This window comes from Aulonocara stuartgranti, assembly GCF_965226115.1.
Source record: "Aulonocara stuartgranti genome assembly, chromosome: 14".
Lineage (NCBI taxonomy): Eukaryota > Metazoa > Chordata > Actinopteri > Cichliformes > Cichlidae > Aulonocara > Aulonocara stuartgranti.
In genome coordinates this window covers 10,713,074-10,728,282 of record NC_138950.1, presented here as the reverse complement: position 1 = coordinate 10,728,282, position 15,209 = coordinate 10,713,074, and the positions used below count along the sequence as shown (strand labels likewise).

Here is a 15,209-nt window from a genome sequence, read left to right as displayed (position 1 = left end):
ATTTAGAGGATGTTTTCTGGCTTCAATAAAAAAAAAAAAACATTCATGTTTTTGCTGAGTGATATGAAGGTAATGAGGCTTGTTTCTCTCTGCGGGCAGCTGTGATCCAGACATGCAGTGCCCCATGCCCCCCTCTCACATGTACCTGCAGCCTGATGAGCTGGAGGAGGAAGAAGAGATGGAGAGGGGGCCCACTCCTCCCATCCGTGGGGCAGCTTCTTCCCCTGCTGCCGTGTCTTACAGTCACCAGTCCACAGCCACTCTCACCCCCTCACCCCAGGAGGAGATGCAGCCGATGCTCCAGGATGCCCCAGACAGCCATGAACGCAGGTACAGCAGCATGATGTCAAGCTGTCTGCAAGAATAAAGTAGCAGAATAAGAGCACTCAGCTGCTGAAAAGAAAAAAAAAATCCTCAAGAAATGTATCTATTCTCTAAAGCCTCATAAAGAAACATGATTTACTTTGCATTTGAAATTCATGGCTGTTTTCCTGATTGAGCCCATTAAACTCCATGTATATCGTCTGTATATTGTGTGCACCGTTGGCCATTTTTCAAAAGCATATCTTAGGTTTTAGACTGATTTCTTACCTTCTAGGGAGTCATTTGTTGCAGTTCATTTCAGTATAGTACGGGGATTCAAGCAGTAGAACATTTAGGGGTTTTTTTGTTTTGTTTTTTTAAATGTGTTTCAAATAGGTAGCACATCAGCGTAAATTTAGTCAAATGTATTTTTGTCAATGATTATAATTGTGCAGAAATCCAGCTGTGAGATAGAACTGTTTTGGAAAACTCATCCCTGTTATTGTGCCTGAAGGGGGGGGGATGCCATAATGAATTTGAAGTTCATCTTCCACAGAGAAGCCATTTTAAAATAAATTAGCAAATTCACATCATTGGGGTGATCAAAACTTAACTTCTAATGTGACATCAGAAGATCATCAGCATCATCAACAGTAAAGCACCTCATTTGTAGTCAATTGGCTAAAACATGGGACGATTAGGTTGTTTTTTCCATAACTGGGTAACTATGATTTAATGATGCAAAAAACTCTACAGTTTATGAGTTTCTTCTCATTTTTTATAGGCGCCATGCTGTGAGCCCCCCACCCCCTCCCAGGCCCATGTCTCCTTCACACACATATGGGTATATCAACACCCCGTTAGCCTTGGACACGGATGGTATGGAGGAGGAGGACATACTGGAGGAAGAGGAGGACGGCGATGAGACAGATGCAGAGGTGGCTAAGATGCACTACCACCACACCCACCCCCACACAAACCCTCACCATCCCCAGATGCATCCACGGAGGTTGCTGCTACGAGGGCTAGAACAGACGCCTGCATCCAGCATGGGGGACCTGGAGAGCTCAGTGACTGGCTCCATGATCAACGGATGGGGGTCAGCTTCCGAAGAGGATAATGTCTCTTCGGGGAGATCCAGTGCAGTCAGCTCATCAGATGGATCCTTCTTCACAGACGCCGACTTTGCTCAAGCGGTTGCTGCAGCTGCAGAGTATTCAGGCCTCAGGGTGGCAAAGTACCCTAATTCACAGGGCCAAGAAGTTGGGGGAGCGTCGGGTAAAGTAGACCACTTTTATAGGAAATAATTTAATTTTATTGCAATAATTTTATTCTCTTGCTGTCCAAGAAAAAGAGGGGAAAAAAACTATTGTTCTGTTTCTTTTGTCAGCACGAAAATACCAAATAAACCCATCAAGTCACCGTCCTGGCAGCCCGGTGTCTACAGACAGTAACATGAGTATGGCCGCTGTACACAGGAGGCCTCCTAAAAAGCAGAAACAACATCCAGTAGGTCATCCAGCAAACCAGAGACGTGAAGTTTTCAATGAAGGTACACATCTTTTAATTACATCTAGTTATATTTAAAACAGGCTCATTTGATATTGTAGATTACTAAGATAAAATAGTAAAAATCCTTTCTGACAATTAAGTAAAAACATTTCAGGTTCAAGTAATAGTCATCCAGAATTACAAGTCTTGTTTTAACGAATATTTCTTTCAGGTCTTTTTTTGTTTAAAGCCTATGGTGTGTGTGTGTGTGTGTTATGCAGCATCTAAAAATGATCAATTATCAAGAAAATTAAATGTTTATCATCTCCATCCGGTCACACACAGTCTCTTTATCACTTATCATTATTTACACAGACAAGTGGCAGCAGTTTAGCTGTATCCCACAAGTACACAGATGGTCAGTTTGTATCAATGCTGCTCCTATATTTCCTGTAAAGATATGGAAGGGAGAAGTGCAGTTATCTGTGACAGAGTGTCTGTAAATGACTGAGTATGGGTGTGCTGTAAGCCAGAATTTTAATCATCTTCTCTCATGTGTTTATGCGCATGCATACGTGGCTTCACTCCTAATCTGTGGCAGGGCTGAACAGATCGGGCGAGTGGTGGGCTGGAGGCCAGGGCCATGGTGGGAAGAAATTGAGGGGGGTTGTCTCACGGGGGCTCTGCCCAGCTTGGAGATGCTGACACTAGGATGTCTCTCTACTCTAGCCACTAATGAAATGGATCAAGGTGCTGTGGCTCATACTGAAGCATCACCTAGCTCAGTAGGGGTGGAACATAAACTAAAAAGAGGCTAAATACTGGAACAGCTGCACAGAGAAGGAAAAGCTTTAACCTTGTTAAGGGACAGAGCAATTAACATTTTATAGCACCATCATTTAAAACTCAGAAGCCTACCAACCTGTTTTTCCCCACTTCCTTTCTGCTTTGATCTTGTGGAAAGATCTTTTTTTTTTTAATTATTATTATTTATCTGTATTTGAGAATGTGCACATTGTCACTCCTGTGTGTACAGTATGTGCTGTCCCAGAGCTGGCTCTCCTCTTAGTGTCAGGTGTCCTTGAGTGTTGGAAGCACTTGACAGGGAGATTTAATATCCAGCTCACTGGGAGCCAGACCAGCTATATCACTGCAGAACCCCCCCCCCCCCCCAAAAAAAAAACCCATCATCCTTATATCCTGGCTTCCTCCCCATCCGCTGCCCCTCCCATTGGCGTGATCTCTCCATCCCACTCCACTCTCCTCTCCTTTCCTGCTCTGCTCCGTCTTTGTTTGAGCAAGGAGGGGGCGTACTGACAGCTCTGCAGTTCTGTCTGCCTATCAGTCCTCCTGCTGATTACATTTGATCTGAATGGATTGTTTTTCATTTAGAGTTTATTGCCTCCCCTGCCCCCAACCACCCACCCTCCCACCCTACAGACCCTGTCTGTGGTTTGGAATACTGCTTCTGAGGTGATAGGTAAAAAAGATTTAATGAAATTTAAAAGAAAGGAAACACAAACCCTGTTTTCTAGGCACAAATTACATTTACAGAGGCAAACACATATCTGTCATTTGTTTATATATCCCTGAGGTGTCCTAATTTCTTTAGGTTAAGACTGCTAACCAGAAAAAAAAAATCAACACCTCTACCCCTGCACCTCAGCAGCCTCACTTCCCTACTACTTATCCTTTTTTGACCTAGTCATTTCTTTTGTTTGCACAGTTGATGTGAAGTTATATTCTCTCCATGATTCATATTATGTTTGACTCTGATGCCTTTGTCTGCTTCCTCACCGAACTTAACCCTTTCCTTTCTCTTCCGATATGCTTCAGCCTTGCCTGCCTAATTAACCACCAGACCCTCAGATTAATCCTCCTTGGCAAGCTCTGAGACAGTTTCAGATCTGAGCTCTGTTCTCGCCGATATTTCCTCGTAAATCTAAAAGGCGCTCAGCTCCTCCGTTGTAGCAAGCTATAGCTCAAAGACTGTGGCATTGATCGGACTCTGACTGAGGCAGAACTCAGGAGGCAAGACAGATATTAAAAAACTGCAGACGCCTCTCTGCTATATGATATTGACCATCCCTTTTGTATTCAAGGGGAGTGGAGGATAATCAGGAAAGTGTATTGAAGCTTCACTATACTGCTAAAACAACACAGCAAAGACATTACCAGCCCCATTAGCTTGTTGTGTTTAAAAAAAAAAAGAATAAAAATCTTTGATTCTTCTAATCCAGTTTTGTCTTAAAGTCTGTGAGGTAGCCACTGAGATCTTAAGTGTAAGAGCTGACGCTCACTATGTTTAATAACGTTCTAATCCAATGTGGATTATGGGTCTGGCTGCCAACAAAACCATCCTCCAGGTTGGTAGCTGATTAGAAGATGAAATGCCATTGATCGCAAGCAGACAAGGCTTTTGCTCTGCGTTTTGTTTAGATAGCCGTGTGATGTGTGAGAGGCCAGGCGGCTCACTGGCTGGTCTCATATGAATAATGGCTCAAGGACAAGCAGCATTGATTCATCGACAGAAGAAGTCGAATAGGCCAGAGAGGCAGCTGCTGACCGTCACACTCCCCTCCTCTCTTGCTCAAATCTCATAACTCTCTGGCAGATTCAGCCTCTCTAATGTCATCTGTTCTGTTTACTGTCTGTTTGGAGGAGTTTCCGTTCAGCATGGCTATGTCTGCAGCTCTGGGTGTATGTACACACATCACAGCTGTGTTTGTGCATCACCTTGCAGGTGTGAGACAAGTGAGTGACAGATGATACACACTAAAGTTTCATAAGTACACAGATCTTGTTCTCCAGTCTGTTGCAATTTTCTAAACTCTTGTGGGGTTTTATTTTGTTTTTAATGTGCTTTTGCTTCCTGTGTTTATTTTTCAGATCTCCCACCTCCACCCATCCCCCCTCCAGCAGTGCTCAAGTCCCCTACACACCCTTCCAAGGTAGCTCTGGAGGGCCGGGGAGTGATTTCCCCCAAAGCCGGTGAAGGTCGAGACAAGAGAGGAGGAACAGGGGGATATCGAGCCCGAGAGGACTCGGACCCCAGAACCAGCTCATCTGAACGCAAAGATGCTCAGGATAGACAAAAGACTGCTCACGGAGGGAAAGGGAATAAACATGAGAGTAGCACTACCAACAAAGCACGCCAGCATGCAGGTACTACAATAGTTACAGCATAAAGGAATTCTTCAGTCCGATGGGTAGCACCTTGATTCTTAACTATTGTTCCCTGTTTATAGGTTCAGAAGACATTATGCCGTATAGCCGACCACAGTTCCCTACAGTCAACAGCCCCCGAGACCCAAGCTCCTCTAGCTCCATGTCCTCCCGGGGCTCAGGGGGCCGGCGGAGAGGAGAAGGAGGGCGAAGGAACCCTCCAGATATGGGCCTCAACACCTCCAGAGCCTTCCAACCAGGAGATGAAGAGATAGAGGTAAAGGGTAGTCTTAGATTCTACTTCTCTGAAATATACTTGATGGGCATCTGCATTCTACTTGAGTAATGTCAAAGACAATGTCCCATGTTTGCATCTGTTAATTTTGGCAAGAGATTGAATACAGTTTTTGGACAATGACACAATCTTTGTCATTTTTGGCTCTCTACACCATCAGACTGTATAGAGCCAACTTTATTTCAACGGCTCTATATTTTAAATCAAGGTATTTTTACCAAACATATTGCATTAGTTGTTTGGCAATTTTCAGAGGCTGAAAAGGAATTGGACAACTGACTGACAAATAGTGTAGTAGGCAGGTTAAGTCTCAATAACTGGAAGTCTTAACATGAGGAAAAAAAGATCATCATGCAAAAGAGGGAAAGACACTACTGGCTAAAAGCCAAAATAAACCTATCAGAGAGAAAGCAAAAATTATAGTAATGGCCCAAATCCATATTTGTTAAAAACAAGGAATGCACTAGGCAGCTCAGCAATACCAAAAGGCCTGAAAGACCAATGAAAACACCTGAAGTGAATGACCACAAAATTCTTTCCTTGGTTAGGAAAAACCCTATGCAATAGTTAGCTAGTCTTAAGGAGGTAGACATATCACATAAAAGAGCACAGTTCTTCTGGACAAAAAGAAAAAAAGAAAACAAAAATAAAACCAAAATTATCTTGTACCAGAATGGCGTGAAAAGGAAAGTAATTAGTAGGATTGCAACAGTTCCTGATCAAAAACACAGCAAAAATGGGTACGTACAGCCGCCAATGAAACTGGGTCGCTAGCGTTTATTTATGATGCGACTGCTGATAGAAGTAGATGGATTCATTCTGTACAGGGATATACTCTCAGCTCAGGTTCAGCCAACAGACAACACTTCACAGTCCAAATCTCTTTCTCTTATATTTAATATAACCACATTATGGACGGACAAGCGCCTGTTTTTATGCGTTGTCATTAGCAACAACGACAGTAACAGCATCGTGTGTCCGCTTGTTTAAGTTCCACATAAACCTTTCACAATAAAGCTCAAGATCCTGTTGAGACTTTTCAAAATAAACTGAATCACGTGAAAGAGCAGATTATTAACGGATGAGAAGTAAAAAAGAGCCACCAGGTGCTAAAAAAATAAACCTTGGAGTCAAACGTTAGAACAGGCTTTTCCCCGCAGCACGCCGTGTAATAAATACTCACAAAGAAAACGGCGGCCGTTACAACTTATGTCTAAAAATGTATCGTTTCATGCATCAGTTAAAACACTCGACTCCAGGTAAAGGACGTGCAGCTGGAAACACTTCCCCCAAGTCGAGCTGCCCGAGATTCACAGAATTTACAGAAAATGTTACATGGCCAGTGATGGCCTGGCTGAACAAAACGGCTTTTGGTGATGTCTATGACTTTAATAAGGTATTGATTGCAAAGAATCAAAATCCTTTGCAGCCAATAATTTCGTATATAAAATACTTTTGTTTAAATTGTCCTCCAACAATGGGATACACAGATACAGATCTACAGTGAGTCAATATTGGCTGACCTTTGTGCTAACCAAAATGTTTTTGTTTTTCCCAGATGGTAGAAAGCTGAAGGAGGAGGAAAAGGACAGACTGTTCTGATTTTTTGTCCAAGAATGGAGCACCATTGTTTCTCTTACAGTTTTAAATATCTTAGTATTTCACCATCATGTTGGCTGCCCTCATACTGTACATCAGTAGTGTTTCTTTACATCTGGAAAACAGACCAATGTTGTTTTTTTTCTAACTTATCATTTTATATGTCCATTGAAAAAAACGAAAGAGTGAAGAATAAAATGGTGCATTCAAAACAAAATACACAGTAGTATATTTATGTATAATTCCAATGCAATATGGAGTGAACTCTTACTCCAGATATTGACATGACTCAGCTTGCCTTGAAAAGAACTTTGGAAAGCCCATACAGTGAGATGTTACTGTAATAAATTAGCTGCAAGCAGAGAGAGGTGGACTGTCTGTAAATATACATGTATACATGATGTCTTCTTGTTTTACCCATTGTGGTACCTCAAAATTGTCTTCCTTGTTTTATTTTTTGCAAATTCTAATTTTATTATGCCAGTAAATATAATTATTTTATCAATTCCATCCATGTTGTAAATTGCTATATTATTTAGCTTCCCCAAGAAAGTGCCACTTTGGGATTTTTCCTTTTTTTTTTTTTTATAATGCACTGTTATGTTTTGTGTTGTCATCAATGTTTGTTGTTTGTTTTACTTTGGTTTTAAAAGCACAATCACTAAACTTTATTTTAAACCATTCTATCTATTAACCTTTTTGTCTTACTGGAGGAAAACAGGTATGACAAAAGAGTCTAGTTAATCCTGATGATGATGATGATGATGATGATGATGATGATGTTGTAGGTAAAGATTGCCGTTTACAAAGGCTGTGCTTGAAAGGAGACTCCTTATGTTGTGATTGTCTTCCTCTCCAGTTCTGACACAAGTGATGACAACAACAGTTAATGTGAGTCATAGCTGCAATGTAAATACCTTTTCACATTGACCATAAACTCAGCTATTGCACATTAATTGAAATGGTAATGCTGACTCCGAATGCACTTAAATGAATGTCAAATACAGGAAAAATGTCACTTTGGGAATCTGGAGAGGTTGTAATTGGACAAGAAGAGTCTCTTTTCTTGATACTAAAGGGCTGATTGAGCCCTGTTTTAAGGAGAAAGGGTGCTGTTGTTTATTCATAGGACATCTGCAAACATTTGTTTCGTAAAGCAAAAAAGTAAAAAGAACTTTAAAAAAAGATGAATAAAAAAAAAGTTCAAATTATAAATGTTCCTTTGGTCATTTGTCAGTATTTTCTGAAAGGATAAGCCTATATCCTTTTTTTTTTAAAAGCTCAAATCCACAAAAAGGTTAAGACCAACAATTTGTTATTCTATGACTCAACATCCATTTTCCTTTGGTGTTTTTGGCACAACCCCACTCCTACTGAAGAATCTTTCCAGCCATCAGATTTCTACCGCTTATCCAGAATTTATTCCCAGGAACACTTTCCAACTCCTGCAGGGATCCTGAGGCTTTCCCAGGCCTCCTAGTTTGGTGTTTTTGGAAAAACCCCAAACAAAGTTAAAGTTTGTACAACTCATATCGAAACCGTTACAAGGCAGGGAGAAAAAAAAAAAGACAATGTCATAATGACACAGATGATCGCACCATAGACTCAATTATGTGCAATTATGCCCCCTCAGCATAAGAATGGGGGGGGGAAAAAAAAAAAACAAAAAAAAAAACAACAACCTATGTATTGCCCTGTTTTCTTTTCCTAAGAAGTAGTGATGTGCGATTCCACTGATTTCCTTTCCGATCCGATACCAAGTAAAATTCAGGGTGGTATCGACGATATTGATCCGATACAGATACTTTGTACAAAAAATTATTTTATTTATTGTATTGCTATTGTATAGCTTCATAATGATAACAGGACATTAGACTACTTGTTCTTATCGCTTGACAATGCAGAATTATCATATAGAAATTCAAAAACTGAAGCTGTGTGCTATTTGAACACGTTTCCTGCCTGCGGTACTAAAGGACTCCGTGAGAGACGTCTGTCTCGCCCTAGCAGCACCCGTCCCTCTCCTCCTCTTCAGTTCGCCTCAACATAAGCTCGTCATATTCTGTGATATGATTTACTGAGGTATTTGACGAGGTTAGTGGTGTTGCCACAACACCTCACTGTCTTGCCACCTGTATCGCAAACCACGACTCGGCTGTTTGTGGAGGTAAAATACGTCCGCACATGACTCCATTTACGATCAGTCATTGTTGTGAGTGCGCACTCGGGGCAGCGACACATTTATACAGTCGCATATGATTATGAAAGGCGGAAGAGGAAGTAGTTCCTTCCAATGTAGACAATCTGAATGATATAGTTTCTTTCCACTGTGTTCCTGTTAATGATAAACTACAAATCTACCCTAAATTACTAAAATATCTACATTTTATTATGAGAATCGATTCTAGAACATAAATGACTGGTATCGGAGGAATCTATATTTCAGTATCGATCTGCACATCACTACTAAGAAGCTGCCTCCATTTTCTTGTCTGCAAGTAAGAAACACACTAAGAAACAGTATTGTGTACCAACACACATCACCGTTAAGGGAACACAGAACCAAGTTTTTATAAGCTGCCCACCTGCGCACACATCTTTCATCACGGCACAAAAGGAGCTGCTGCTGGCAGTAAGAACTGAAAAACTGTGATACTCTCTGCACGTCTGCAGCAAGCATTTTGTCACTATTGGGTCAAATATCTAAATGGCAGTTTTAGCCTTTTATACTGTAACAGGTCTGTGCTACATCAAATCATTTGGAGTCATTTGCAAGTTTTTGCATCATATCGCAATATTGTTCCTATAGTGCACAAAACAATGAGGCAACCCTTCTTGACTAGATCCTAGATGGAAAATACTTTTCAGTCTTATAATGTGACAATATTGTGCAGCTCCTGACAAGTTAGAAAGGTTAAGTTACTTTAGTGACTGTTAAACTAAAGGGTTTCTTTACGGTTTTACTTAAAACTAAAAGATAAAATAACTTATAAATGCAGATAAACAATTTTTTTTCACTGCATCATCAGGAACATGAGCCAACATTTTTCCAAATATCGGAACAGAATTTTGAGGACATGTTGTGCAACTCTAATACCACAGACTTATAAACAGAGTAAAGCATGTTGACAATATGCAGCTTTTAATCATTTATATTATTTTTGCATTACTAAATACTGGATAACTCCCAGGCTGCTAAATACAGCCAACACCACATTTTAACTTTTCAAAATAAGAAACTAAAATAATGTGCAAAATGTGATCCACTTTCCACTTTGATCTCTCAGTTGCATATAGCTGACACCCCCCACTGCCAACCCCCCAAAACGTTGTCAGGATTTCCAGAGCATTTTCTAGAGTATTGCACAACATAAGCAATGAGATGTTCAATTCGTTTTTAGCACTTTTCAAAAACATAAACAGGATTTCTATTAATTTCCCATTTCTGACTAATCAATAATGTGTGCGAAGTATACAAAACTATTTCTGCTGGTGTAATAAATGATTCATAAAAGGCACACATTTATTTTAATGATATATTTACCATAAATGTAATTGATCATAATGACCCAAGTGTAATTGCATCAGCTACATTAAACACTTTTAATGAGAACTAATATGAGCTGACCTCAACCAAAAGTATACAATGTACTTCAACAACACCATCAAGGAGGGAACTATCAATATTCTTGGCTCAGTCGCTAAATAGCCATTTCTGTTCTGTACTGTAGCTATTCAAATGTATTACCTAATGCCAATTCCATTAGTGTTCTCCATTACTCACAATATCAGCATGCCATGTCATTCAGTAAAGGCATTTGGAACCATAGAGGGAAGCTAAAACCAACAGCGAAGGGATTATATTCAATTTGACAGGCCTAGATTGCTGCCAATTAGGTGTAAGGAGAATTCAATGAGGTTACATAAGAGAGTGAATACAGTACTCACCCCTTTTCGTCACTCACTCGGTGATGGGTGGCTGCTGATGTAACAAAACAAAATATCCATAAAAAGAATCAGGAAATGACACTGGCACCACAGAGGGACTCTAGACAGCGACTTATCCTAATTGGAGACGGAAATACATTTGTTCCAGTTTATTACATCTAACCTGCCTACTGCTTGTTCTCAAAGAGGCAATAACCTGGCCTATGGGAGTCTTTAATGTCAAGCACTGTCTGACTGGCTTATTCAAACAGCAGTGATGAAGAAATAGAGATGATTCCTCCCCTTTGTACTCCCTCATGAACCTCAAAGAACTGGAATTAAGTCCTGTTTTTACAAGCTAATGAGTAGTGCTGCCCACCTCAACATGCTGTACCATCAAGAGACGTATGCCTCTAGCTGAGAAGCAGGATTTTGCATCTACTATTGAAGTAATTTTAATTTTTTTTTTTTTACCATTTATGAATATGTTGATTTTTTTTTTCTTTTTGCATTTTTAAATTTTTTTTTAAATAAAATTGTACTTTTTTTCTTTAAAAATAAGAGAACATAGTTTGTTTGGCATTTAACATTTACACATAAATTAAAATGTGAAAGATATCTGTATTACTTAGCAACAATATAATTGCAGCTATACCCTCAGAATAGGTGATTCGCTCCTCAACCACCTCCTCCACCACCTCAGCTCTCGGAGATCCCTTCCCCCCTCATTCCCCCAGGTGTTCTTTAATAAGCACCTTTCTAAATAAGAACAAATTTGGAACAGGAGAGAGCATCCCCTCATGCCTCCATCCATCATTTTAATGAGCAGAGGTGTGTCCTGTTCTCACAACGAAGTGCAGGTGATTAAAGATCTTAAGTGGATACCCGGGCAGCCAGGGTTATTCACCCCATAATGACATGAATATGCACAATGAGGGTGAACTGTCTCTGGTCTGGTCCTTACAGTTACTCAACCTGTGTGCATATATGTGCATCTGAAATAATTCTATGTTGTATATTTTGGCCCTATTTCTTTCTACTGTCTGGCCAAAAAGGACCTATTGAGCTTTTGGACAAACAAATAATGACTCCATTAATCAAAAACAGGTTGCAGATTGGTTGACAATAAAAAATATTTTAACTGCTAGTTGCAGCCTTTACTGACTGCAAAAATATAATCAGTTCCAAGCTTATAAAATAAAAAGTTTTACCAGTAAAATAACTACATTAGAATTTCTATATTACTGAATTAAATATTTCTATACTATAAAAGTATAATTAGGAGGACATCAAAGCTTTTCCATGGTAGCAATTGATAAGAGAGAAAGATACTTTCTGTTCCCCAATCACAGGGTTCACCACAGCACCGGTAGCTCCCAGGAACAAACCGGGGATATTTCTTCTTGTTAGGAAAATGTGTAAACCACTGCACTATGGAGCCACATAGGGTTAAACTGTAAAAGGTAACGGTTGTAGGTAATTCCCAGATTCAGCGGCGACTTCACCAAATTTCAGGTGAGCCTGGGCTGCCATTAACTGGCTGATCACCTATTAGTTTGTGACATCAAAAGGGCAGGATGGATCTGACTAAGAAGCTCCAAACTAATTTGCTATTGTAAATCACAAGGCAGCCACAGAATCAAATCGGTTGCGTTGTTTGTCGGACTTTCTCCTCTCTACAGCTTAATTCAACTTCCATCAAAAATAGACTTGCTCCAGTGTTTTTTGGTGAGTGGAAAGCACTTCTGGGACACTGAAGTGCATCTAGTGGAATTGTAATTATTGTCTTGAGAGGGCACAAGCAACTCCAACAGGCACGCCACAGCCGAAACAATATGCTGCACTACGGCGTTATTTTTGTGCCACTATTCTGAGCGCACGTAAAAAAAAAGTTTGTAGGTGCAAGTGTTGTATTTTGAGGAGAAATTTATTTTGAGCGAAGAAAAGCTGAATTTGAGGGAGCAACATTCATTCCTGCGTGCAAAAAATTTATTTCGGTGTTTGCTATTATCCACACACACACACACACACACACACACACACACACACACACACACAATAGCAGCCCCTCTCGCTCAGTTTTTGCATTTGCGCTCGCTCACAATGTGTTGCTGGCGCGCTCAACATTTCTGCCCGTGCGTGCTCAACTCTTTCTCTACACCGTTATATTTGTGCCATAAAACCAGCCAATCACAGACTTGGATGCAAAAAAATCTGATTGGCTGTTCTGGTCTCCAATCAGCTCGAAATGACGAAATGCAATATCCCAGAATCCATTTTGTCCAAAACTCAATCGAGGCAGTGGCGGAGGAACACAGAGTGGCAGAGTTTGAAATATTACTCTTTCTAGGTCACAAAATAAACTTTTAAGATATTTTCATGCGAGAACTTCAAATACCTGCTCGATTTATCAAGACATCACATATTTCTGTAAGTGCTCTAACGTTTTCGGAGATGCCTTGTTACCCACCAGCTGACCGCATAGCTGGACTGGCCATTGGGCATACCGGACATTTGCCCGGTGGGCCGATGATGATTTTTCATTTTTATGTTTGTTTGTTTTTGTAACGGTATAAACAATGAAAGGTGGTGGATTAGCCAATTGGTCATGATCAACTCTGAGCTGGACCAATTACAATACATTCGTATTGAAGGGAAAAAGAGTCCCGTACTTTAGCTAGAATGAAAAAAAGACAACGCTGGAGTTATTCTGTCTTTACGTTGCACAGCTGCCTCTTCTCCCCTCTTTCTCTCCCCCTCCCTCTCCTGTTGCTACTTCAATGATGAAACTGATCAATGATCAGCTGATCATCTCTCTTGTTTGTTTATCTCCCACATTGCGCCAGAAACAGGAAACCAGCGTATGTTGCGCTAAACAACAACAGCAGCATGTTCAAGCTTGATAAGCTGTTGTTATAATTTATTTAAAATTAATTTCTAGTATCAGCTGATGTTGGCTGGAGCCACAGCTGTAAAAGCTGCTGCTCATGATATCGGTTTGGAAACATGAAGGTGATACAAATCATACATATATACCAACAAGACAGTGTACATCACTGTCACAACAGCGTTTGTTTTAGTTCAAAGGCTTTATGGTTTTTCCTATAATACCTGGTGGTGTAGTCTATGATCTTTTTGTCAGTTCAGCCTTATATATTGTGTTTAACCCGAGTGACCACCCGGTCAGCTGGTGGGTAACAGGCATCTCCGAAAACGTTAGAGCACTTATACAAATATGTGATGTCTTGATGAATCGAGCAGATATTAGAAGTTTACACAGCACCATTCTCGCATGAAAATATCTTAAAAGTTTATTCTGTGACCCAGAAAGAGTAATATTTCAAACTCTGCCACTCTGTGTTCCCCCGCCACTGCCTCGTTTGAGTTTTGGACGAAATGGATTCTGGGATATTGCATTTCGTCATTTCGAGCTGATTGGAGACCAACAGCAAACACTGAAATACATTTTTTGCACGCTGGAATGACTTTTGTTCACTCAAATTCAGCTTTTCTTCGCTCAAAATAAATTTCTCCTCAAAATACAACACTTGCACCTACAAACTTTTTTTTACGTGCGCTCAGAATAGTGGCACAAAAATAACGCCATACTGCACACCTGGTGAGATTCAAGGCTGACAAGGGAACCACAAAATACAAAATGATAGTGACTGAGAAGCTCAAACTCATCTGCAAAAGTCTTAATTTGCACCACAGGACCAGTAAACAAGTTTCAACTTCTCACATACTGCTATGCAATCAAAATATTTCCCAGTAAGAGGAGCAGAAGATCTATTGAAAAAATACAGTATTAAGGCAGTTGGGCACTGGATTCAAGGCATAAACAGTAAAAGAGGAGGGTCAGAACTTTTGAGTTTAAAAAGTTAAATCAACCTCAGTCCCCTCAACCTGCAGTCTTTTTAACTGCCAACAGGTGGCGACTCCCCTGGTTGCAAAAAGTTGCTCAGAAGTCCGAGTTCTTGTGCTCGCCTGCTTTTTGGCCTCAATAAAGTCATAATGGTTTACTAAGTCAGTCAGTAGTTTCAGATCATAATGAATCAAAATTTAACATTTTCTAAATTATTGGTCATTCTGAAAGTCAGAAAGAGGATTACCCAGAGTCATTACCTAATGATTAATCAATCACATATCATTAAGAAGAGATTGTGTGGATCCACCCCTCGCTCGAGACACATATGGTTTCAAAACACCGACATTGTAAAGGCGAAAACACTGAGCTCAAAACTTAACAACAGAACTATTAACTATTAGGTCATTTTATAATGACTACAACCATCTTTTATAAGCAGTCTATGGTGACTGCAATGAAGAGATTACAAAACAAATCTAAGCAATTTTTACAAGTTCTAAGGATTGCAAAATACCAGCCATTGGGTTCACTGCCTTTGCCTAACTTTGAAGAGAACAAGTG

At 40.2% G+C, this 15,209-nt stretch overlaps 1 protein-coding gene and 1 long non-coding RNA gene across 11 annotated transcripts in view; one reads left to right on the top strand and one right to left on the bottom strand.

The window, feature by feature from the left end:
- The window catches only part of LOC309687870, a 72,477-nt gene extending 72,244 nt beyond the window's left edge, over nucleotides 1-233 (bottom strand). For both annotated transcript variants that reach the window (XR_014270884.1, XR_014270885.1), the window contains exon 1: nucleotides 146-233. This is a non-coding gene — a long non-coding RNA (uncharacterized lncRNA). The remainder of the gene's footprint in view (nucleotides 1-145) is intronic.
- robo1 (roundabout, axon guidance receptor, homolog 1) overlaps nucleotides 1-8,068 on the top strand; it is a 198,974-nt gene extending 190,906 nt beyond the window's left edge. For 8 of the 9 annotated variants that reach the window (XM_082503127.1, XM_082503129.1, XM_082503128.1 and 5 more), the window contains 7 exons: nucleotides 100-330; nucleotides 1,088-1,581; nucleotides 1,694-1,855; nucleotides 4,456-4,548; nucleotides 4,684-4,959; nucleotides 5,043-5,236; nucleotides 6,813-8,068. In XM_082503127.1, the coding sequence (XP_082359253.1) occupies nucleotides 100-330; nucleotides 1,088-1,581; nucleotides 1,694-1,855; nucleotides 4,456-4,548; nucleotides 4,684-4,959; nucleotides 5,043-5,236; nucleotides 6,813-6,827 (1,465 nt within the window). In that variant the 3' untranslated portion in view covers nucleotides 6,828-8,068. The remainder of the gene's footprint in view (nucleotides 1-99; nucleotides 331-1,087; nucleotides 1,582-1,693; nucleotides 1,856-4,455; nucleotides 4,549-4,683; nucleotides 4,960-5,042; nucleotides 5,237-6,812) is intronic. The other variant, XM_082503135.1, reaches the window with a different exon arrangement.
- Nucleotides 8,069-15,209: the final 7,141 nt, after the last annotated feature.